General features: G+C 38.1%; 3 protein-coding genes across 5 annotated transcripts; all 3 read left to right on the forward strand.

Annotated features, from left to right (window-relative positions):
- Positions 1 to 66: 66 nt before the first annotated feature.
- On the forward strand, positions 67 to 4,715 carry LOC117973613 (glucosamine-6-phosphate isomerase 1). The gene is made up of 7 exons (XM_034926527.2): positions 67 to 761; positions 1,252 to 1,388; positions 1,930 to 2,031; positions 2,291 to 2,473; positions 2,593 to 2,777; positions 3,333 to 3,507; positions 3,752 to 4,715. Exons 2-7 carry the CDS (start codon positions 1,265 to 1,267, stop codon positions 3,850 to 3,852), a joined length of 870 nt encoding a protein of 289 aa, XP_034782418.2. The 5' UTR covers positions 67 to 761; positions 1,252 to 1,264; the 3' UTR covers positions 3,853 to 4,715.
- A 459-nt stretch (positions 4,716 to 5,174) lies between these two features.
- On the forward strand, positions 5,175 to 9,599 carry LOC117412866 (uridylate-specific endoribonuclease B-like). Of its 3 annotated transcripts, none has more exons than XM_034021473.3 (7): positions 5,175 to 5,295; positions 6,101 to 6,222; positions 6,670 to 6,775; positions 7,059 to 7,180; positions 8,047 to 8,159; positions 8,878 to 9,031; positions 9,267 to 9,599. In XM_034021473.3, the coding sequence occupies exons 2-7, from the start codon at positions 6,121 to 6,123 to the stop codon at positions 9,510 to 9,512; spliced, it is 843 nt and encodes a 280-aa protein (XP_033877364.1). In that variant the 5' UTR covers positions 5,175 to 5,295; positions 6,101 to 6,120; the 3' UTR covers positions 9,513 to 9,599. The 3 variants fall into 3 exon arrangements, with proteins under 3 accessions (XP_033877364.1, XP_058853266.1, XP_058853265.1); XM_058997283.1 differs by having other exon boundaries at positions 8,878 to 9,003; XM_058997282.1 differs by having other exon boundaries at positions 8,047 to 8,135.
- A 779-nt stretch (positions 9,600 to 10,378) lies between these two features.
- Positions 10,379 to 20,097, forward strand: LOC117413424 (NEDD4 family-interacting protein 1). Its single transcript, XM_034022599.3, has 8 exons — positions 10,379 to 10,698; positions 13,869 to 13,956; positions 14,402 to 14,532; positions 16,071 to 16,158; positions 16,547 to 16,671; positions 16,787 to 16,853; positions 17,251 to 17,356; positions 18,270 to 20,097. The coding sequence occupies exons 1-7, from the start codon at positions 10,669 to 10,671 to the stop codon at positions 17,352 to 17,354; spliced, it is 633 nt and encodes a 210-aa protein (XP_033878490.3). The 5' UTR covers positions 10,379 to 10,668; the 3' UTR covers positions 17,355 to 17,356; positions 18,270 to 20,097.
- Positions 20,098 to 24,792: the final 4,695 nt, after the last annotated feature.

Genomic DNA, 24,792 nt, shown 5'->3' on the forward strand with positions numbered 1-24,792 from the left:
TTTTTTCACAGCCCGGCCACCTGATTGGAGGAACTGCAAAACGACATCATGGGAAATGGCTTGTCTGATTAAATGAGTATACATCCAGTCGTGAATAAAGACTCAAAGAAAGTATGGCTGTGATCCGTAAAAATACTGGTTAAAGTTTTGGTATTATGCAATCAGGATCCAGCCTAGATGGTCAAATTTCAACAAACACACAGAACTGTCCTTCAAAATAATTTCTTAAGTAATGGTTTCCTGACTGCATAGAGTAAAATGTGGATGACGTTACGTTTTTTGGCCATTCTTAAAAAAAAATCGAATCCCGATTTGGAGCTAAAAGGCGAAAAAAACACTATACTCAAACCGAATAGCTCTTTGTGCAACAGCTCTACATTTAATGTGGTGCCGCTGGTGAAGTCTGCAGGCAGCACAATAAACAAGTACATTAACGTTGTCATTAGAATATACTTAGACAGCATTTAAAAAAATCAACGTAAAAATGGTATACGTAACTTGTGGCTCAAACTTCATTGTAAAAACAAATACATATTCAGTATTTAGCACGTGATCATAAATTGCTTAGGAATAAGTCTTTAACCACTTCCTGGCTACGGCAGACTCTGGCTCTTGCTGAATCAGCCCGTTTGGACACTAACGTGACGATCCCAAGTCATATGACTACCTGTATGTACTTTTGCTGCTTAAAAGCTGTTCTGGTTGTTGAGAGATTACAAAAGGAAACAAAGAAGCGAATGAAACGGCCCGCTTCACTACTGGTAAGATTTATTTTGAAAAAATAATAATTATAATAATAATTTGTCACTGCGATACTGTAAGTTTTTAACACAAATTATCTAGTGTAGTACATTCTGTATCATGCTTTTTTAAAAAAAAAAAAAAAAAAAACGTGCAGAAAGCATTATATACCTTTACCGACAACAAGCCAGTTTGATGATATTCTTGGAGGGGTTTTCTTTCATTCTTTATTTTTGCAAAATTAAAAACATATTTATGTTAACTAGAAAGGGATACAATGACACCAATAAAGAGAAGTGCATTACGGGGGATGACTTAAAGCTTAAGTTTTATATATTTACTCCTGGTTGTATAATTGTTGGTAGCTGTAAACTGTTTATGGTTTATAACTACAGCAAGTAGGACTAAAGTTCAGCTTTTTAGGTGGGGCTGCTCCAATACAGTTTAAAGTCTTTCTTTGCCTTTACTGTAGCTGATACATACAGTGTATTTTTAATGTTTTCTTTCCAGATTTTTTGTTACCATGAAGCTTATCATTCTTGATGACTACAAGCAGGCAAGTGAATGGGCTGCCAAATACATCAGAAACCGAATCCTTCAGTTCAACCCAGGCCCAGACAGATACTTCACCTTGGGGCTCCCCACCGGTAGGTAAAGGAGGCTGTGTGGTCCAATGGTTAAAGAAAAGGGCTTGTAACCAGGAGGTCCCCGGTTCAAATCCCACCTCAGCCACTGACTCATTGTGTGACCCTGAGCAAGTCACTTAACCTCCTTGTGCTCCGTCTTTTGGGTGAGACGTAATTGTAAATGACTCTGCAGCTGAGGCATAGTTCACACACCCTAGTCTCTGTAAGTCGCCTTGGATAAAGGCGTCTGCTAAATAAGCAAATAATAATAATAATAATAATAATAATAATAATAATAATAATAATAATAATAAATCAGCCTACTAATGTCATTCGAGGATTTTATTATTTTTTTACCCTACCATTTTGTAGCTCACAGTCTCCATATAGAAGATGTGCACTTTATGGTAGAAGTATATTCGATTTTTGTATTGCCATACATTTGATTTAATCCAGGCGAAGGGAAATGTGAATTTTCTGTGCACCTCTTTAAATCACCTTCAGGAATCTGTTTGTGTTTTTTTTTATGGTTAAAATTGCTTGCCCCTTTTGTCTTGCTCAGGAAGTACCCCCCTGGGCTGCTATAAGAAGCTGATAGAGCACTTCAAGAAGGGAGAACTCTCTTTCAAGTATGTTAAGACCTTTAACATGGATGAATATGTGGGTGAGTCTGCTTTAATTGAATCCTATGAAACCCCGGAGAATGTCTTTATTTGAAGTGTGGCAGTTCCTGTATGCTACAGTATATTTACTCTCCCATCCCACAATGTTATTTTTATATCGTATTTTTGTTATTATGGGAGAAAGCAGTGAGATCATGTTTTTCATTTACAAAGGAATTCGAACCAGACAACACTGTAGTTGAAGTGGAATTAATGCCACTTAAAAGAAAAAACTTGATCTGTTTATTTTCAAATTCACAGGGCTTCCAAGAGATCACCCTGAGAGCTACCATTCCTTCATGTGGAACAATTTCTTCAAGCACACTGACATCTGCGCTGAGAACACCCACATCCTAGATGGGAACGCACCTGACCTGCAGGCAGAGTGTGAGGCCTATGAGGAGCAGATCAGAGCTGCCGGAGGGATAGAGCTCTTTGTGGGAGGTAACCTTGCTCCACGCTCAACGCAAGCTTTTCTCATTTTAAATAGGCAAAACCTGTAACCTCTGAAATGTTTCACCTCGAATGCCTGACTAGTGGTTAAAAAATGTCTTCTTGTTTAGGGATTGGACCCGATGGACACATTGCCTTCAATGAGCCTGGCTCCAGCCTAGTGTCCCGGACACGGGTGAAAACATTGGCCCTCGATACCATCCTAGCCAATGCCAGGTTCTTTGAAGGGGATCTCACCAAAGTTCCCACCATGGCGCTGACGGTTGGGGTTGGAACAGTCATGGATGCCAGAGAGGTAGGCAGACACGCCAAACAGGAGCAAGTGTGTTCTAGAGCAGGGGCCACAAGATGGGATCAGGGGGAGCTGTAGCATATCCAAAAATGTTGTGTCCTAAAGGACCCTGACAAAGCAATCTCCCCACAGATAGGGAGATCAGTTAATTTGGACGAACTAGAAATGACACTGAAAGCAGAGGTACTTGGTACAAAGCTGTTTTCCAAGTTTTCTAAGTACCATACAAGATATTGTCCAGTTAAAAATAACTGTTTCACTGCCACATTTGTTTTAACCACTGTTCATATCAATGATACAGTTCTTTTTTCACATATCCATTTTACTTAATGTTTACAAACTATTCCATCAAAGGTGCCTTTACACTTACCTAATTCACCTGGGGATGCTATATTTTTGTTCACCAAAAAAATCTAGTTTTGCAAGAAATTGAACATGCTTGTGGGACATTGTCTGCCGCATTGTAAGACATGGAAGCAAAGTCAACATAAACTGATATGATAACCCGCACAGATTGAAAATGCTTCGAAACTACTCTCTATTGTCTTCCCATTTCAGGTGATGATCGTCATCACTGGGGCTCACAAATCATTCGCACTTTACAAGGCGATCGAGGAAGGCGTTAACCACATGTGGACCGTGTCTGCCTTCCAGCAGCATCCCCAGACACTGTTTGTGTGTGACGAGGACGCCACACTAGAGCTGAAAGTTAAAACAGTCAAATATTTCAAAGGTAATTAAGAGGACTCTTCCTACCACCCTATTCAGAATTCTGCCATATTATCTGTCCCACCTCATTGAAACAGAATTTTCAAATGTAACTATTGAGACAGAGAAGAGAACACACGTAACTTGATACTAAACATGTAAGAAATGAAATAATAAGATAATGGAGATAGTTTCGCTTTAGTTTGATATCAATTACCATTATCACAGTGGTCTTTTATTCAGATTGAAGTCCTTTCTGTTGTTTTCAGGTATGATGCAGGTTCACAACAAACTTGTTGAGCCTTTGTCCAGCACTGAAGGAAAGAGTACTGACGTCAAGCCGTCGCCAGGGAAACCCTACAGCGACTGAAGCCCTTGGAAGAGCTTAGTTGATGAAACACATTGTGTACAATTTATATATACACTGCTGTGCAAAAGTCCAGAGAAAGCTGGCAGAAGGCACAGGTGTCGGTGTCCATCCATCAACAGTCCAAAGCACCTTTGACCATTGTTCCATAGTCCACTTTCTGTGTTCTTGTGCATATTTTAGCCTTTTAGTCTTGTTCCCCTTTCTTAGCAGAGGTATTCTTACTGCAACACGTGCTTTAAGTCCTGATTTTAAGAGTGATCTTCGTACTGTTGATTTGATGGACAACGACACCTGTGCCTTCTGCCAGTTCTGTTCTCAATTCAACATTTCTTTCTATTCCTTAAGGATATTATCTTCAAGTACTGCTCATCCTTGTTAGACCGCTGTTTGGGTCTTCCAGTCCTGGGTTTGTCAATTACAGATGATGTTTCTCTGTACTTGTTGATTATGCTTCTGGTACCACACCTTGAAAATCGAGTGATGCGAGCTATTTCCTTCTTTATGCAAGTCAAGGTTGTTCTAATAGTAGAAAACACTAGTGGAGGCTTTGAGTAAATTGTTGATGCTCATAATAGAAAAATGCAACATGTCTAAGACTTTTGCACAGAAGGGTATAATATATATATGTGTGTCTGAGAGCAGAGATGGCTTTTGAGAATTTCACTTTAAATAGATACTTTTCATATTTTAAAACCTAAAAACTGCCAGTGTTGCCGGCTTCTCAATTGCAAAACTCTCAATCAAAAACCTGTGGCATTAATGTTTGGTGGAAAAAAAAAAAAAAGTTTTGTATTTTTCGACCATTTTAATACAAGATACTGATATTTTGTGAGCATTTAATAAACTTCATTTTTTTTTTCTAACGATTCGTGGTGGTGATTTATCCTTTACATTCAAATCCAACCATTCATTCTTTCCTAAAACCTGGATGATACGAGGTTCAAGAGACTGGACAATGAGCTGAATTCTCTGCTTTGGAGGTAAAAAGGCTATAGTGGCAGTGTTAATGAAACTGTGTGCACCTTTCAGATTAGGAAGGGGATTTACCTCATACAAGCCAAAAGCTAAGGCAATACATATGAAACAAATGATGCACAAAGTTTGGAACAGGGACATGAATAATGTTTAATGAGCACTGACGATATTGGGGGTGGGTTGGTGTGTGTGTGTGTAGAGACTGAAAAGAACAATATCGTACTAAAGAAAACAAAGACAGTTCATTTGTTGTAAGGGATTCAAAAGCAATACACGCAGTTTAATCCCTTTGGCTGGAGTTGCTGACTCTGCACAGCCCTTTAAAACGGTCCCTTTCCTGCCTCATGGTTTAGGAACGCCACTTTGTGTTTCTCCTGTACGTTAGTCAAGGTACACGTAGGAAGGTTTCACTGTTCAATCTTACTGGCAACGCAGACAGATATACAGGCTTGCTGCAGACTGGAAAAGGTGAGTGTGTGCCCGTGCATTTGTCAGTTTAGTTCTTCTAAAGCTAAAAAAACAGCAGACAATAAAAGAATGGATTCAGTGCTGCTAGAGTTGTGCTTGTTAATCAGTGATGCGCTCTACTGAGTAATGTTTGATAACCAATACTGTTGCCTAATCATGTGATCATTGGTATAAATTTGTGTTTTGTTTTTTTTTTTTTAAAAAAGGAGTCATTTAAACTTTGGGGTAAAAAGCCTTTGTCATATGCCCAGTTGGAAAGAAAAAAAACGCCTGTTTGCGCTACAAAACTAGCAATGAAAAACTATCAAAGAGCCCTGACATTAAATGACAGTTGTTTCTTGCCGGCTTCAATGGGCGTTTTTCTCTGCTCAGAATGAAACTTGTATTAGGCTTTGACACGTCTATTTATAGTGTAATGTTAAAGGCCTGTGTAAATATTTCTAGTCATTTTTGCGAGTGATAAATATATATATACAGCCGTGGCCAAAAGTTTTGCATCACCTCGAATTTTAACATTGAGACATAATTTAAAAAAAAAAAAAAAAATGATATAATTTAGATCTTTTATTTAACATCTTGTAATAAAAAAAAAAACACAAAATGAGCATATGGAGAATTGCAAAGCAATATGTAATTCGATATGTTAAAGTAACAGTGTTGAGCAAAATTAGTTCATTCTATAGGGTGATGTAAAACATTTGGCCGTAGCGGTAAACATAAGCAAATCAATTTTATATCAGATAGCCTGTTACTGGGCAGTTTTACATACAAATAAAACTGAAACCCATTTACATCTAACCTGCAGCACCAGGCATAAGACCCACCATGACTGAAAAGGATCTGCATTTATCAGTGATGGCCCAGGAGCTGTGGGACAATGACATGAGCCGCCTGCAGCCTGGCCTGGACTACAAGATCTCACTGCAGGTGGGCCTGGAAGCTTGGGAACGTCAAGTGGTCATTTTTCATTATCCCCAGAAAACCATTAACCCAGTTTTATTTACCTAAACACATACACATATCTTCATGTGTACTCCGTGAGGCTGTGTGGCACATTGTTGAGGCCTAAGTTTGAAGCTGGCACAGTTTTTAAGCACAACAAGAATAGCGCCCAGGTTTTAAGGGTTACACTAATGATTAGGAAAGTAGACAAAAAATGCATATCAAATCCAACTGGGCAGTCAAGCTAATTCATAATTACTGTTTTATTATTAGAATTTGTATTTGTTGTACAGTGTTTAAGGAATCGGTTCATTTTGCTGTTAGGATATTCGGTCATGATTTGATGATATTTAACAAACAAACTGGATGTTCTCCATCTCCCAGCTGAGATTTTGTGTGTTTGCCTGTCAAACCCCGTCTTGTTTGTTCTAGGGTAAGGCTGGATTGACACAGTCCTGCAATGATGGAAACGATGGAGCTGCATTTCCATTGTTCACATTTGTTAATGAGAACATTTTTAAAAAGGAAACATTCTCCGGTAAGATATTTATCAATGCACTCTATCTAAGCACAGTAAATATATCTGCTTTGGGAAAACCTCTGCGTGGCCAGTGGCTTGTGATAGGCCTTCTTGTGGAATATATTCAAAGAAAACAAAAAGATGCAATATTGTATAACTTACACTGGAGCCTAAATTACCACCTGCTGTGTTCAATGCAGACTGGTCTGACTGGATTCAGCCATCCTCTTTCCTCTCCACAGTTCCAATTAGTTGATGGCTGCCCAGTGACTAACACTTTTAATTGCACCTCACCCTGCAGCCTTCATCTCCCTTCTCGATAACTATGAGAGTGATGCTGGGGAACCTGAGGTCGTGACCCCGGAAGAGGAAGCTGAAAACCATAAGTTCCTGGAATCGATCATAAACACCCCACCAATGAAGGTAGCTACTCATCGTCAATAATTAGTTACTTGCGTTGGCTTTGAACACCGAAGCAACATTCCATATTAAATGAGCACTGTGAGCTACCATTTCTTAATTTCCGACTGTGACATCTGATGTCAAAACAAGACAGTATTCATTGCCAGATTATGGGGTCTATTTAGTGGATCTAAACAGTGCAGACTGAGGTGCCAGTTCTGTAAATGTTCTGTAAACTAACATCTCTAACCATGTGTTTCAAGGTGATTTTCTTGAATGTTTTTTAGTTATACACCAAGAGAGGGCATTTTTAAAATGGTTTAAAAGATAATTTTTTGTTTTGCTCAAAAAAAATGTCATTTTTTGGAGCAATACAATAGAGCCCACCTTTTTAAAGGAACTGTGCTAGTTAATGGTTGCTCCCTTGTTTAAGCAGAACCCTTGCTACTTTTAGGCGATTGAAATTCTTAATCTGCTTTTAATTAAGAAAAATTTTCGAATAAGTAAAAATTGCAATGCCTGTATTACATTCTGTAGTCAGCTCAACCTTTAAATCACTAACATATCAACATGTGACCCCATCACTCCTGACTGCTCTGAATGCAGTACGTGCAGCCTATTTGAGCTATGAGGTTTGAGATGGCTGCGCTGCATTTCATCACCTCTAAGCAGTGATAGGCACTGTGTTCAGGAAGACATGACCTCTGAAGCAGGGACCTGGTTTAGTGCTGATTTTCAGAATGTGTTTGGATATATTTATACATCCCCCCCTTGTTGTTTCAAAACAACTGACACTTTTTTTTTTTCCCATTTGGCCTGGCTCCATTTAAAAATAGTTGCATTTGAACCTCCATTCATAGCCCTTCTCGTTGATGTGTTCCCTGCAGATTGCTCACAGGTACCTAGTGGAGAAGCAGCTCTCACCGAAGACCACGGGGGAGTTCAAACAGCAGCTCTATCGCATCTGGTTTGAGCTGTACGCCAGGAGAGGGTCCAGCCGGTAGACCACTGCGGCATATCATTTTCATCACCACCCTCCAGTCACATTGAAAAACATAGCTTATACTGACACAGATATGCACAAGATATGCACCTAAACTCTGTCTCTTAGCAACTCACAATCGTACGCAGCCTCAATCATTCTGTCATGAATTCTACAAATGTAAAAGTGTTGACCTTATTTTCATTTAAAATGGATTTGTCATGATTTCTGCTGTGGAAAGCAGAGTTTGTGTGGGGGTTGGTGTGGGTCTGGGAGTGATGGTACTGTAATTGATGTTTTTTGTTTTGGCTGGTTTTCAGGGGGAGCATGCGAGGGCTTGTGTGGGTGTAGAAAGGTTTCCATCAGCAGCAGATTCCTTTATTAAATTGTTTGCCTCTTTTTAGCTTTCATAGGTTAGGCCTCCAGTTAGTCAGTACCACAAACCAGTGGTGTAGTCGAGCCAGAACGTGCCGATGGCAGCAGTGGTGCAAGATGGAGAAAGATACTTGTAGAAATTAGATCAATGCATTACCTAGTATATGTGTTTTGAGAAGTTCAGTGTAGAAATAAAATGTGAATTTGTATAATAATTCTTGTTTAAGAAAATCTATATTTTAGTGGCGTTCTGGTATCATCAGATTTAAGACTACACCACTGCCACAAACTGGCACAAAATTTTGCGTATCATGCTTCAAATATTACTGTTTTTTAGTGATTCTTTCTCTCTGTGTTGTAGACCGGACTCTTCAGGCTTTGAACACGTGTTTGTTGGGGAGACCAGAGGAGGCCGTACAGTCATTGGTTTCCATAACTGGATCCAGTTATACCTACAAGAGAAGCTTGGGCATATTGACTACAAGGGGTACAGTGTGAATGCTAACTCCCCAAAAGTAAGAAGGAATGGATTCTGAAGGGGATACATAGCTTCAAAATAACGTTTTGCAGTTTGTCTTTTTATGATATTTACAGTTGTTACAATGGCAATGATACTTCCTGGGAATATACAGGCCTTATAAAAGATGTACACGGTAATACTATAGTATGGTATGTTTAAAAAATCTACACAGTAGTAAGAATGGGAAAATCATGGTCTCTGAATATCTTGTCCTCTTCTTCTTTTGCCAGCCTGATGACAACAAACACATCCTGGCCCTTCAGTTCAGCTGGAAGAACGGGATCAAACCCAAAGGGAGCATTTTCATTGGCGTCAGTCCGGAGTTTGAGTTTGCCCTCTACACACTCTGTTTCCTGACCTCCCCCAATGAACGCGTGAAAGTGACATTCAGCCTGTATGAGGTGGAGATAGTCTGCCATCATTATAACCAGAAACACATAGGCACCACCTACCCCGTTCTCACAAAGTACCTGTAACCCCTCACACTACCAGTACTATCCAGGGCCCATGTCAAAAGTATTGTTTCTGTCTTTTTATTTCCAAATAAAAACACAATATACTAAGTGTGTTTCAGACGGCTGTGACTTTCTTTAAAAACATTAGCACACCAGTAAGCTTTGTGAAGATGAAGGGATGCAGTTTGGTAAAGTCTGTCTGAACACCAAAGCTTTTCAAATTGGCTGTTAACGGAGGCTAACATTAATACTTATAAACAAGGTTGCAATATGTGATTTCCTATCGATTCCTGCTTAACCATTTGAACAGCTTGAAGGAGCAAAGCAGTGGCCCAGGTGACTTTCTAATGAAACATTTCAGTAAGAGAGGAATGCAATCCGAATATACAGTGCCTACAAATCTCAATTTCAATGTGCCTGCACATCAGAGGAGTCACAGCATTTCCACTGAAGCCAATTAGACAGACTTTCCTTGATTGTTTATTTACCCCCTGTAATTTAAAGGTTCATCAGCTATAATAATGTGTAAGCTGTGTGCCTTTGAGTCTAAATAGAAAGTACCTTTATGGCCAGGTTTTCATTTCTTCTATTATAATCACAGTATATGAACATTCGCTTTTATTTTAGTACAATATATATATACACATCATTTATTCCAGAAAACCCCTTAAATTCACAATCACATTGAAAAACAATGAACTAAACATTGTGATTGGAAAAGGGCATAGTTAAAAGACATAGGTAAAAATAAACTTGATACAGAATGGAATGGAATGGAAAGTTGCCTTGGATTATATAATTTAGGCTGTCGAATTACTATATATATATGTGTGTGTGTGTGTGTGTGTGTGTGTGTGTATGTATAGGGTAATTCTCTTGAGTGAAAAGATAAATTACAGTCATTGGGTAAAAAAAAATCTTTGCTTTAAGAAATGGAACATTTTTGCTTGCAGTTGCTTAAGGTCTGGGGTGGCGGTATTCGACATTGTTTTGTATACAGGCTGACAGTGCCATTACAGGAATTGTAACACGAAGGGCTGTAGAAACCAAACGTCGGGAGCACAGTCGTCGCTTATAAGACACGATTATTTCACTCTATACTACGTTTAAAAGAGAAAATATATATCGTTTTTTTTATTCCATAACGAGAAGTAAAGGGTCTTTCCTGGGAAGCACAATGGCTGAACAAAACAGCGGATATCAGCAGGTAAGCGGAAGTGTGTTGAACTTGCGTGCTTAACTAGGCAGAGGGAGCCGGCGACTGGTTCGAGGGAGAACAGGCGGGGTGGAATGGAAACACCGGGGATAAGATATTGTTGACGGGCCTTCTTATTTTCAAACATTAGCTGAAGCCAAAAGCGTCTAAATAACTTTCCCCAAGTATGTACAGCTACATTTTATTAAATAGATTGAACGTGTTAGGATTTTTGTGTGTGTTTAAAAATAAAAATAAAAAATGAAGATTGTTTTAGCTGACAATTCTTATAAATAAAACCCGAGTTGATATTACTAACGGACAGAGTAAGTGGTGTAGTCTTAAATGCCAAGTACACAAGCAGTTTTTATTTTGGCCCTTTTTTTAAAGATTATTATTATTAATAATAATAATAATAATAATAATAATAATAATTAATAATTTGATAGAAGCTGGATTAAAGGGAACGTACAGTGTTTGAGGCCTGTTGGTTGTTAAATGGCATTCTGAATTGTGATGAAAACAGAAATCGGAATATAAAGAATATGACTTCACAGCAACGTAAAAGGAACACGGTTAGCTATCTACTTGATATAGTTTGTGGGAAATCTAAGCATAAGTAATACGAAGCACAGTGTGGTCCCCAAAATTCAATAAAATGGGAGGTTGATGGTGTAACAATAGGGATGGCATTTCGTTTTTCAAAAGCGTACATTTTTTTAGATGTATGTGAGAAAATGTATTGAGCTTCAGGGAAACAACTAAAGAGCGAGGCCGAGACTGAGGTTGTGAGATATTTTATTTCATCGAAGAAACAGGAGTGTTATTTTTTCCATGACTGTTGCAAACGGAACTGCTGTACCCAGGCAACAGTTTAGTTCTGCCGACGCGTCAGCACAAAGGTCGTTAGTGTGATACAGTAGGATAGGGAATACATTTTACATCAACACATTATTATTATTATTATTATTACTTATTACTTATTAATGAACAGATGCGTTAAGATTTAAAGGGTAGGTTTTACAGTACATGTTTCTACATGTTTAGGTTCTCAGTCAGTATTTCAGAAATACCGCTAGACATATACAGTTAGCTTACTAAAACAAAAATAAAAAAAGGTGTGGTACCACATGAGACATAATGTAAAATTGGCCTACAGGTTTTTGTTCCAGGCAGCACTAAAACAGCAATGTTAATGTTTAAAATATGACCAATCTGATGGTGTTTGAGTACCACTGATTATTTTAGCACTGTGACCATGTGACCAGCAGCACAGCTCACAAGTGCACACACTTCTTTCTGTAATGGTTTGAAAGCCACTGACTAACCTTTGTGAAATCTCTTGAACCCGTTGTGTCCAGCTGTAATCTGATTTAATGCTTGTGTTTTGCTACTACCCTAGAGCTTGAGAAAATGGGCAGTAGAACATTCTCTGCTCTTTTGGATTGCCATTGACTTAGGACCAGCAGCTTTTTCGGTCTGTCAACAATCTTCCATCATTACTATGGCAACCCTGTCACAGCACTGCCAAAATACCGTTCTTAATTTATTAATTTTTTTGGTACTAAAGCTGTCCTTCACCAGTTGAAGAGTACAGTATATTATTTAGTCGTTTGTGAACGGCTATAGGAGCCGTGTACTGTAGGTAAGGAGTGTTTTGACAAAATCCCTTTTCCCACATCATTTACACACTTGACTCTTGTGTCGCCCTATTTCCGCACTTATTTATGTATTATGTACTCTGTGCTTGCAGCAGACTGTACTGTAATCTACTTAAGAACATAATTGGTTTATTGTCTATTGTGTTGGGCAGTATTCAGCTGTCTTAGATAATGCGTTTGCCAAAAAATAAGACAGCAGATTATGCGCATGTAGTTGTTCTTTTTATTTTTCAGTAAACAAGTCTGTCTGTCTTTTGGAACTGGTGATTTGTGCGTAGTGCTACTTCAGCTGCAGCTGTAACCATGGAGGTGGTTTGAAGAGGGCTTTGGAAGGGTTAGATGCTCACGTTGAGTGTGTCAGGAGTAGTGCAAGCTACGTTAAAGTAAATAATACATCTCTCCAGCAGAATTGTAAGACCCAGGTTTTAAATTGAGGCAATAGGGCAGGAGGAAATTCACGTTTTCGTAGACGTTGGCTGTCTTGCGTGAGTTTTGCATTGGGATGAGTGTGAACTAAAATTAATGGGTGTGTTTGAATACTTAATTACCACTCCAGACGTTTGTGATGAATGGCATGCTTGTTCATTAACCGGGGAATGATGCAATTCCACACATCCAGGTCCTGTTCCAGTTTGCACCTTTAGTAATGAAAGCAAACCCCAGTTGTCAGCAGAGAAAAACATGAACATTTCAGTGCGATCAGAATAAATGCACAAGTTGTACAGGAGTTGATGCTTCATGTGGTCATTATTGTAACATATTTCACCAGTCTTCCTTGCCCACTTTTGTCTGTTTGACACTCTTTTTAAGCTATTTTGTTTCATTATTCCACCTTCCATCTCATGCATTTGTGTGAGATTTTGGGTCCCTTCCTCCAGTTGTTGTAGTTTTTCCACATTAGCCTTATACTACTGTCAGTTATGTTAATTACAGTATACTCTGTAATTTCATAAATTGCTTTTTGCAGACTCAAACATAAAAAAGAAAAAAGGTAAGCCTTATGAAAGTGTATGTATCTTTTTGTCAGATTTATAGTAGGGGACATTGTGATGCTTTTTTCCCCCCAATAGTTGGTTACTGTATGTGGGTGGTTTTTTTTGGCAGTAAAATGTTGGAATATCAAATTCTGTCTGTGGCTTTATTTAAAAGCCTGCTGGACAGATTTGACCCTGTCAAGGGTTCCAACTGTTGCTACAGGCTCAGCATGGACCTGAGGGGTTAAAGCAAAGTGAATCCTATGGGTCACAGTGCAGTTCATAGAACGCGATACGCTAACCCAGCAGTTGTCATTTATAGAATCTTTGAAAGGGTAAGGTGCGATAACGTGTGTGTGTTTGAATAGTCCCTTTCAGTACTTGCTGATTCCACATAGAAATTCCAAAAGATACTTGCAACTTGGGGAAAACACAAAATGTGCACTTTATTGACAAAAAAAGTTTAAAAAACCCCCAAAAAACCAAAAACGGCAAAACTGGTAAGATTTCATTTATTTTTTTTGTTTTCTGTTTCTTTGGTACCTAGTTGCAAAATGAGGAGGAACTAGGAGAAAGCTCACAGACTGTCCCAGACGCTCCTCCATCCTACAGCAGCCTTGCAGCAGACAACGCAGGTAAGGGAACAATAATAAAGCACCAAGGAAGCACAATAATACTACATACTGCCATTTAAGTGTCTTGGTGCCATTTGGTGCTGCAGTTCTTTTCTTTGTGTTTTCAGTTTTGAATTAAACCTTGCTTGCTCGTTGCTCTTTCTGTGACAGAGGCTAAATGCTCTTCATGGTGACCTAAAGTAGAAGTGCACAAAAGACAAAGCTATCTACTAAACATCATGATGTTCTTTGTTGTGTCTGCTTACATCCGTAATGTTCAGGTTTTATACCACGAATGCAGTATGTGGAATCTGAGCAACTAGTGTGCTTTTGAAAAAATGTTTGAAATAAGTAAAACAAAGAGATGAAATGGCTGATGGTATTCGCCAATCAAACCTATGTGTCCTCTTCATACCATTGTGTTTTCAAGTATATTCTAATTTATAATTTTTTCCCCCTTATTCAGCTTACTTTGATTATAAAGATGAATCTGGTTTTCCAAACCCCCCTTCGTATAATGTTGCCACAACGCTCCCGTCTTACGATGAAGCTGAAAGAACTAAGGCAGAAGCAACTATTCCTCTTGTTTCTGGAAGGGTGAGTTTTTATTTTAATTTTTACATTTTAGAAACAGAGTTTCTTATTTCAGGTGTTCATGCATTTGTGCATTGTGAATGTAGTGTAATCTTAAGGCTGTTAATATCTTTTTCATAGATTTATGGTAGTAGATGAGAAAAGGAGGGGACAAAATCCTACCTTGGGAGAAAAACAGGGAACATATAAAACGCAATCGGCATGCCTTTTAATTGAAGGGAAATTGTTTCAGCTTATTTTAGCATGTGGGATAAGATATAAGAGAGATGGTGAAGACCACATAGAATATTTCAGCCAAAATAGAACAGGTCTGACAGTGTAGCCTACAAAGTTCCAGATCTGAATAGGGCCATCTGGCTAAAACAGCCACGGATGACCTACAGTTTGTGTAGACATTATTATACAAAATACATGGTTATAAGTACTTCCTCTACAATGCCATGTACCCTTCTGTAAGCAACTGAAAAAATGCATTCCTGTCTCTGTATGACCATTGCCCTTTCTTCAGTTTGTCATTCTTGGCACATGGAGATTTGCCTGCATAAAATTAGGTAAAAAAATAAATAAAAAAAAGATAATCTTTATTTCTGGATTCAATCTTAAATGACATGTGAAGCCAGTGATGTTGGTGTTGCTCGGTGTGTGGTTTAAAGAAAATGACTGTTTGTTACTTGAAAAGCCACATTCCAGGAATTTTCTTAACATGATAAATACAGCTAAGACTACAGAACTCCTTCATCGTTTAGTACACCTTTTAAATGATACAGCGCTACTCTGTTGTGAACAGTCTTTCTTTAAGAGAAAACATTGAATTACATTCTTTCTCAATACTAGTTATTTTAACCGTTGAGGAATTAAAAATTGGAATTCATTATAGTTGTATGTTAAATGACAAAAGGACTGAAGTCTGTTTTACGTGTTATTTGATTTTTTCCACCCCCCTTGTATCGGTTTGTGTCTTTGCCATGTACTGCATACGTACAGCACAGGGAACGACTGGACACATTGGATGATGTGACTCTGGAGGTACAGTAATAGACAAAGTGTGGGTGTGAAACTGCTACCGATTGAAATATTTGGGGGAGAAATAGTGTTGCTTTCTAAGCGAAAGTCCTATTTGTTCCCCCTGCAGACAAAAAAAAAAACCTACAAACAGCCATGCAGTTCCTTCCTTCAACAGGTGTTTAGACAGGAAATATATAATACATAAGTAGCTTATGCTTGCTTAAGGAATAGAGGTATTTTAATTTTAAATGCCTTTAGAAATTATAACAGAAAAGTTGTATAAGGCTTGACTCTTACAGACCTCTATCCCAATCTTCCCCCGATCCTGGGGGACTTTTAGCAAAGTTGAATTCACTGTTGGACAAGGGCAGCATTGCAGGCTATATTGTTCTTCATTAAACCTTGTTTTCAGTAGCCTTAAATGTGATGATGAATTATGAATGCTTCCATTCTAGCAAGGATCTCAATCCAGTCTTCCTTGCTGGGTTATGATATAGTACTCCTGAGAGATAATTACAGTTTTGTCTTTTCTCTAGGAGGATGATTTTGTGGCCCGGGAGGACTTTGATGATGCTGACCAGTTAAGGATAGGAAATGATGGCATATTCATGCTGACTTTCTTCAGTAAGTCATGCTTATGTTGGATAGGTTTCGGTTCATGTTGGAAAGACTGCAGTTTAATGTAAAAATGATGCCACCTAGTGGATATGTATTTAATTGCATTTATACTGACATTTCGTGCTGTGAAAAAGTATTTCCGTTCAATGTTGTTATTTCAAATCATAATGTATAACTGCTAGGAGCATAATTAATAAAATATTTCGAGATTGTATATAAGCACTTCTAGTGGATCTTTAAACAAAAGCGTTACCAAAGCATTTGGGATCGATCATGTCCTCTTCCCTCAGCCTTCCTGACTATCCAGGAAGGTGTACTCTGTCTTTTGTTGCCAAGGGAGCAGGTACCAGACTGCTGAATTTCTTCATGCTATGTTTATTTTTTTAATTTCCAGTGGCATTCCTCTTCAATTGGATTGGGTTCTTCTTGTCCTTCTGCCTGACCACCTCGGCTGCAGGTCGATACGGGGCTATCTCTGGGTTTGGTCTCTCACTCATCAAGTGGATCCTTATTGTCCGGGTAAGCAACACCGCAGTCTATAGCATTAGAGACGAAAGTAATGTGTGTGTGTATATGTGTAAGGTGCTGTACATTGAACATTGAATTTGACATTTAATCTGTTTTAACTTCATAGTTTTCCACCTATTTTCCTGGATACTTTGATGGTCAGTACTGGCTGTGGTGGGTGTTCCTTGTACTGGGTAAGTGGGCTGTTTTATTTCTGTATGTATAAATATACAAGACTCTGACACCGTTGGAGGTATTCTGGAGTGAATCATGCGCAGCATGACTGGAAACTGATGAACAAAAAGTCGAAAAATGAAACACAAAGGGGCTGATTTTCAAAGCCTTTTACTCCAAAGAGTAAATTAAGGTGTTTAAAAAGAGAGTTCCAAAACAAAACAAAAAGCACAGCAGGCAGTTGAAGTAAGTTAGGTGACGGTGCAGATGTGAACAATGCAGGAAAGACTATTGAATCTGCTTGGGATAAAGTTGTAGTGCAGGTCAGGGTAGCACATGTGAATTCTTCTGGAGTAGTTTACTGTAATAGTAGAGCAGTTGAATAAATCATGACATGCTTGTATTTTGTTTTTGCAGGGTTCCTTCTGTTTCTCAGGGGCTTCATCAACTACGCCAAGGTTCGGAAAATGTCGGACTCTTTTTCCACTCTCCCCAGAACCCGAGTCCTCTTCATTTACTAAAGGTATATATTACGATAATAAACAAATACAATAAAAAATACTGTTCTTTTAAAGACTCTAATTGCATGCTTTCAGGCAGGTTCAAGAAGGAAAGGTGCACCTACCCAAACTTTGAGCATGGGTTGTTTATGCGTACAACCTATTTGATTCAGAGTCAAAGGTGATCGTAAGACTGAGTGAGGGCGGTTGATTGTGAACACATTTGTAGCTGTAAAGCTAGATGATTGCTTGTGGTTCAACAGTCATGGTGGATTTCTTCAGGCATTTTCATGTGAATGCAAGCTTTCTCACAGAAGCTACATAAACCAATGTGACTGATTGCAAGGCTCTGCTGAGGCGTTTACTCTTTGTACTGGTGCGTAGGCTTAATGTACTTTCACAAGTCTGTTTTATTCTTAACATTTACATACATTCTTAATACTGGTATTAGACCTGTTTCTATTTCCTAGATTCATATACGTTAGTCTCATTGCACTGTTATGAGACACGAGTGTGGATAAAATAACAATTCTGACAGCATGGTTTGACTTCATTTCATGAAAGGAATTTATAACGTAATTCAGAAGATTTATTTTCTACATTATGTTCTGCATAGAAGACAATGCCACTGTGAAAAGGACCAGATAAAATGAAAAGAACTTGGCAATAGCTATGTAGCACACCGCTTGAAAAGTGAACTCCGTCTCAGTTGTTTTTCTCTAGGAAATATTTTACTTTAAAAAAATCATCATTTAATAATTTAAACCATCTAACCCATACTCCCAACTGGACTGCCAGTCTGGGTCAAATGATCATTAAAGGACTTGCACAGGTTCTATACTTGAAGGTATCCTGCATTCTTTACTGTAGGAGCCTCATCCGTTTTCTGACAATAGAATTACATTGAGTTATAGTTTCAGTGTCCTTCTCCCACAGATGTGTTCTAAAAAAAAAATGCCTTCCTGCACTTATGAGTTCTGGAAGAAAAATCTCCTTCACAAATCAACTGCCCCCTGCAGGAAAGGAATCAGGACCTCGATCACTGAAGACTTAAAAAGACAAAAAGAAATCACTGCTTTAAATACTTCAATACTGTTTAAGAATGAGACATTTCTTTCTATATGTTTCTAGATGTACAATTTTACTAGTGGATGCTGAAAATTCTGTAACCAATCATTAGTGGCTAATGTTTAAGTGCTATTGCAATTAAGTCTGTGATGTACGAATAACGCCTTATATATCTGTTTGTAGTTAAATGGCATGCACTGTGCCCTTTTAGCCAGTAGAGGGCAGTCTTGCTTTATCTTTTCTCTGTTCCTTGATTTGGAAACAACATTTAGTGTTAAGATGCTGGTCATGATTTACAGAAATGGGGGCTCTCAGTAGTTCAGATAGTGGTTTTCAATATCTTGAAACATTTTAATGCAGTGTTTATTTGATAATGTTTTTAAATGCAATTTGCAATACCTAGAAAATTGTAAAAAAAATAAATAGATATAGTGCTTTTAATCTTATTTCACACATGTATAACTTAAATATATATAGTTAATGGAAAGGGTAGAAATACACAATACAGTTGGAGGATTCTTTCTCTATAATTAGCTGAGTTTGCAAGAAAAAAAGAAAATAAATCAATAAATAACTAAAAGAACCAAGGCAGTACTACAGGCTTTCAGTTTTCATTATCATTGTAATGCTCTGGCTACTACCCTGCCAATTTCTGTAGTGTTGTTTTGTTAAAAATACATATTAAAGGCCTCATTCAAACTTTAAATGTACTCTGGGATTATTTTATGTCTTACCATCTGTTTTTTAATAACCTGCATGGCATAGTCACCTATTAGGTCTCTATGATCAAAATAATGACTTTCCAGGGTGCAATTGGACCCATCGGTCAAAGGTTTTGTCCAGTTGAAAATTTAGGTGGTCACAGCTTGCCTTTTGACTCATTTTAAGGAAAAAAAATGGCAGGCTTATTTAAACTCATCAAACAACAATATCTTGGAGACACGACCTAGACCTCAAGTTGTGGCTAGGTGGTTTTTTAGACATTGGATTCAAATTCAGTCTACAATAATGATGTGGCTACATTCGTTTTAACCATGTCTTAGAAAGCATTTGAAATACAGAGTTTATTTTTGTACTATTATATACACACTTCAGGCTAGCAGTGACCTTAACGTTGACCTCTCGTGTGAGGATTTGACCATAAAGACCCTGTGGATTGGATATAATGAAATTCTGCAGATTATGTCATCTACAGCACCTGGTGATTTAACAAAGAATGATTTGCAATTGGAACAAAAATGCTGCTGCTCTTGGAGAAAACTACATAGACAACATTTTTTGCTTTACCATAATCCTGAAGTATGTGCATCAGCTGACCAAATGAGTCTTTTTATTCATTCAATATGAGGCAGAAATCAATGCCAGGCACTTTAAAAACATTTATTAGGGCAATAGAAATATTTCCTCCCTTTTGCAAAACAGTTCTGTAAATCATAATGTGGTTTAAAAGTGATATACTATTAAGGCCGACTTGAGAACTTTTGAGATGATCCCTGAGATTCATGTACAATTTGCTTTTAATAATCTGATGTAATATTGTGTGTAAGCAGAACCATTCTACTGCATTGTAAGAATGGACTGATTCATTATTTTGTGCTTTCTGCCAAGTAGTACTGCATCTTGTTTTTTTATTGTTAAAATAACATGTAAGACTGTAAATATAGCAAAACATCTAATAAATGTCACTTATATAGCATTGGTGCTGGATTTTGTCTTTTTTTTTTTTTTTTAAATCTGTTGCCTGTACGTTAGTAAACCAAGGGCTGTGGAACCCAGGGTTTGTGATCAGGACTATGGTGTACCCTTTAAACCACTTAAACATGGCAGTTTTGAGGTTGTGTAGAAATATGTAGCTTTAGCAGCCTTTTTTCTCTGCAAAGTCTTGAAAACATATTTATTAGAGTCAGTGTGCCAATGCTAAACTTGTTTTTCAAATCCCCACCCGTTAATAAAACAACATGCATCATTCAATACTGTTCAGCCTAGTGTTTTAGTTACATAACTACCTACGGCCCTGCGTTTTCCATTAATGAAATGCAACTACTAGTGTCCTTTCTCTGCTTTTTCAGCTACAACATGTGACACCTTGAACAACTGTCGCCTAGACAGGACTGCACTTGGTTGCAGTTAAAAAGAATCAAACACACAACAGTGGTAATAAATGTCAGACAGATGTATTTGCAAAGTTTGAACCACTCTAAAAGGCACAGACTAGGTTATAAATGTATTCATCTTCAAGACTTGCATACTTGCACCGTATTTTACAGTTCTCCCACATTAGCTATCTGTTTGTGCTATATAAAATATTGAAAACAGTGTATTAGTAAAAGACACTTAACAGTATATAGTACATGTACAATTTACTGTCGACTGTGATTGAACTGAAGTCATTAAATTACTGAATATTAAAAAACTAGGGACAATTATGCTAAGATGTTAATTATCTTCTGAAGTTTGCTTGTATTCAGATTGTCTGTGTATGAAGCATTAACAATCAGAATATGCTTTTACCAGATGTCTGTGCATACATGGCACAGATGATTAAATCCTTTTCAACTGTAAAGACTGCAAGTATAAACAGGCAGCCTACCTGAATTGAGAAGAAAGTTTTTTAACTTGGGGTGGTAAGTGTAAACATGTTGTTATGTGCCTTGAGCTTTTCTGTCCCTTACGTCTTGAAATACGTGATTTAGGATCGAGAATGTGCTACTGGTGAAACATAGCACTTCATTAATATCAACATCAGCTTTCCAAAAGCATTCACTTCTATTTCTGTTTTGAGTAAGATACATGTACAGAGGCGTTGTGTTTGTCTAGGCCTCGTGATTTAATTTACAACTTAAGCACAACAAACAGAAAAAGCTATAAAAGCAAGTATTAGTAAAATAAACTTTTTGAGTTAATGCTGGTAACTTATTCCCTGGGGTCAATTGCTTGAACAACGCCGTGCCTCAGACACACCCAGCTGTAAAACTGAAAACTGTTAAAACACATTTTGTTACCGTTAATACAAACAATCAAAATAAATAAAAGTATCATCTTTTATACAAACTGAATTTCTCTAATAGAATCTAATGTACTAAAACAGCAAGTCTTTGTTAAAGGTTTAGGTCACTGAATGTCATTTGTTTAATACTTTGGATGTATTATTTTAGATCCTCCAGTTGTGCTCAAACTACACCAAAATAGGATCTCATTAATATGCGTGTTTGGGTACAGGATAGTGACTTCAATGAATGTTTTTATGGAAATATATAGTAGCTAATGCATTTACTTCCATTTTAGGAATGCAGGTTCTTGTGAAAAGCTCATCCAGTTGTGATAAAACATATAAGGGGTTCCTAAGCACAAGTTGGACAGTTTTCGTTAAACCTCCCATACTATTCTTCATCTTGTAAATGTGTCATTGTGACCTACATGGTACTGATACCTTGTAATGTGTCATTTATTTTCTTGGCAGGAGTTGCAAACATTCAACTGTCTGAGCCGATTGAATGGATCAGTTGCTGAAAGGAGCACAGCACGGGCATTATATTATGTTTTAGCAACCTCTTTTGTCAAGCAATATTTTGCATCTACAACTTCTATTCGACAGCTAGTTTATTAGTATTAACTACATGTATTGTCCACATGTCAGTGGTTGAAATAAAGGTCAAATAAATTATTTTAAAAGACTAGGAGACTGAAAGCAACCCAAAGAACATTTTACTTCATATATACAAACAACAGAATGTCAAATATTGGCACCCATGGAGCCAGGAATGCCCCCCTATGATTCAATGCCACTTTTACTAGGTGTGCAGACCACACACACTAATTACGATTGCAGTTTTGATTCAGAATGCATTCTTTTTGCAGTTCTCTACCATTCGTGGTTTGTCATTTCTGGATTCATTATAGAATTAAAGTTGATTATTTTTTCTACCATGTATCAAATATATATTATTCAAGCACCTTGTATCCACATGTTGATCACTCATTTTGTGTTGTATATTCATTCATTTAAGGTTAAAGCATATATTTTGAATGTCCTTGTAGCATCAGTTTTGAATCCACTTAAAAACCATGGTTGAATCTTTTAGAAGATGTTTTGACTAAAAGTTCCAGAAGACAGCTTCTGGTTTGAAGTTAGTGGTGAGCTGACCTATGTAGACATCGAATTTTGGGGTTATATAGAGGCATCTGTCTGTCTGTCTGTATGTCAAACGTCCCTTTTTCCATGTGCATTCATGTGTGGTGGATGTAGGTCTTGGTGATTTAGTTTTTTAAGAATGTGTTAAATTAATATATGTTAAATTGCAGTTAGTGTGAGACTTATCAATAAAATTCAGCACAGTGAGAGCAAATCAGATATTAATACATTTTCAACACAGTCCAGTGGAGGTCTGGTCTTAAAGTTATCTTTTGTTTTACATGCTGTTTATTTTAGCTTGCCGAGTTTAATCTACAGTTGTGTGTGTGTGTGTGTGTGTGTGAGTGCTCTCCAGTGCAAGCCTAAAATGAGAATTCCAGAATGCCATCTGTCTTAAACACAGGAAATAAATGCTGTGGGGATCACAGGTCACTTTGTCCCATAGCGCTTACTAGAAAAGACTGTTTCTGTCTGTCAGCCCTCTAAACCCTATGGACATAAGGCATTGAACTCCTGCACTGATTCAGTGTCCAGAGCAGTGTTTATAAGGATAGATTGTTTCCAACCATTTGCGTATGCATTAAAGCAAAAAACACAAGATGTTATTGCAGGTGACATTAACAGCATTTTCTCAAGAAATAAAAATGGTGCGATCTTTGCACTGGTGCAGATGCTTCATTAAAATGACCCCTGGTGTTTCACACTCTTGTTTGGTCTTTAAAAGGTGCACACAAGTGTTCCTTTGTCTCTTTTAAAAAAAAGCCTGCTTTAAATTATATCAAAGATGTAATCTTTATTTTTTTCTGAAGTGTATAACCCTCCTTTGTAAGCCACTTAGCGCTTTGTATTTGGACAGATTGCAGGTAGTAGCCAGGCAGTGTATAAATTAAGAGGGGTGTGGAGAAGTGACAATGTTTTCATTTCAGTGGAGCTGCAGGGGCGAGCGCCATTGGCTGTTTAAATGGCATTCCGATCCCGGAAGGGGAGCGCATGGTTAAGCACTGCTGTCATTTCCTGGGCTGTGATTCACCTTTTGCGCTGGCCCATGCCCTGCATGTGTGTTCCATTTACACCTGCTGGGGGAGTGAGCCGACACCTCTGTGCCAGGTGCTGCATGGGGATTGGAGGTGACTGATGAAAAGGAAGGAAGTGAATCGTGAAACACAGGGGGCTTCTAGTGCAGCACCACGTCAGAGCGCATACAGACCCCTCGCTCTATTTCTGCAGGAGAAATTCATTCTTCTACTGTTTGTGTGTGTGGAGGGGGTTGAGTCTCAGAACCTTTCAAAAGGACTCCCACGTATCTCCCAGTGAGATGTATGTTGCGCTTGTTCTAACGAATCATTATCTTTGTATGTCTGGCATGTGTTTGTTTGGTTACTATTTGCTGTGGTTTAGTTTTTATATGCTGTTTTATTGTACAAAGTGATATGCAAGTAAATAAGGCTTGTCTACCCACTGATAATGTCATGTTGTGACTTTCATTCAGATGTTAACTGTGCTGCTCACCTATGCTGAGCACAAGCACCCAATGTGATTTCCCTGTGAAGAGAGCAGTCATAAGGAGCTTCATTATTGAGAACTTGCATGGGATATACCATCTGATCTGAAGGATAGTGCGTTTGGAATTTCCAACAGAACAGCGGGGCGCAGCCAATGAGATGTATCCTGTTTTTATCAATATGTGTGCAATATAATTCTTTAGTAGCAAGTCAGATAGAGCCAAGATACAAAACACTCCTTAAAAGCAGCTGTATTTCGAAATGAGTCCAATTTCTGGCCATCTGTTAGTGTCTACTAAGCTGAATTCCTTTCCTAGTTGTGGTCATTTTACAGTTTGCATGCTGACACAGTATGTCCTGAATAACAATAATAAAAAGGCATATCTCGTGTTTCAAATTATTTTAAGACGTCCAGCTATTAAGGGGAATAAAATGCAATCTCCCACCCAAGCCTTTTCCCCCACTGGAACAGATGGCTAATAGGTTGTGTAATGCTCAGGCACTTAGTTGTCATTTGCAACATGCACCGAGGGAAGCAGCCTATTTCAACAGACAACGAGTTTGACTCACAGCCATCGAGGGAACCAGAGTAAACGAGGGTGCGCACACACTGCGCGTGGCCATCTCGTACCAATCTGTCTTCCACAGCGCACACCGCGGAGCATCGTAATGCAAATGACCTCATCAGAGCTCTTCGGGCTTCTCTCTCCCTATCTTGGCTGAATGAGTGATTGCTCTGAGGAGCTGCAGTTTCCTC

This window comes from Acipenser ruthenus, chromosome 23 (assembly GCF_902713425.1).
Source record: "Acipenser ruthenus chromosome 23, fAciRut3.2 maternal haplotype, whole genome shotgun sequence".
Taxonomy (NCBI): Eukaryota; Metazoa; Chordata; class Actinopteri; order Acipenseriformes; family Acipenseridae; genus Acipenser; species Acipenser ruthenus.

What these genes read in the sequence shown, in the direction of transcription:
- LOC117973613 (XM_034926527.2), top strand. Translation starts at nt 1,265, where the DNA reads ATGAAGCTTATCATTCTTGATGACTACAAGCAGGCAAGTGAATGGGCT. An exon ending in CAGTCATGGATGCCAGAGAG is followed by an intron (nt 2,778 to 3,332) that starts GTAGGCAGACAC and finishes TTCCCATTTCAG; the next exon opens with GTGATGATCGTCATCACTGG. An exon ending in AACAGTCAAATATTTCAAAG is followed by an intron (nt 3,508 to 3,751) that starts GTAATTAAGAGG and finishes TGTTGTTTTCAG; the next exon opens with GTATGATGCAGGTTCACAAC.
- LOC117412866 (XM_034021473.3), top strand. Translation starts at nt 6,121, where the DNA reads ATGACTGAAAAGGATCTGCATTTATCAGTGATGGCCCAGGAGCTGTGG. An exon ending in TAAAAAGGAAACATTCTCCG is followed by an intron (nt 6,776 to 7,058) that starts GTAAGATATTTA and finishes CTCACCCTGCAG; the next exon opens with CCTTCATCTCCCTTCTCGAT. An exon ending in GCCAGGAGAGGGTCCAGCCG is followed by an intron (nt 8,160 to 8,877) that starts GTAGACCACTGC and finishes TCTGTGTTGTAG; the next exon opens with ACCGGACTCTTCAGGCTTTG.
- LOC117413424 (XM_034022599.3), top strand. Translation starts at nt 10,669, where the DNA reads ATGGCTGAACAAAACAGCGGATATCAGCAG. An exon ending in CCTTGCAGCAGACAACGCAG is followed by an intron (nt 13,957 to 14,401) that starts GTAAGGGAACAA and finishes CCCCTTATTCAG; the next exon opens with CTTACTTTGATTATAAAGAT. An exon ending in AGTGGATCCTTATTGTCCGG is followed by an intron (nt 16,672 to 16,786) that starts GTAAGCAACACC and finishes TTAACTTCATAG; the next exon opens with TTTTCCACCTATTTTCCTGG.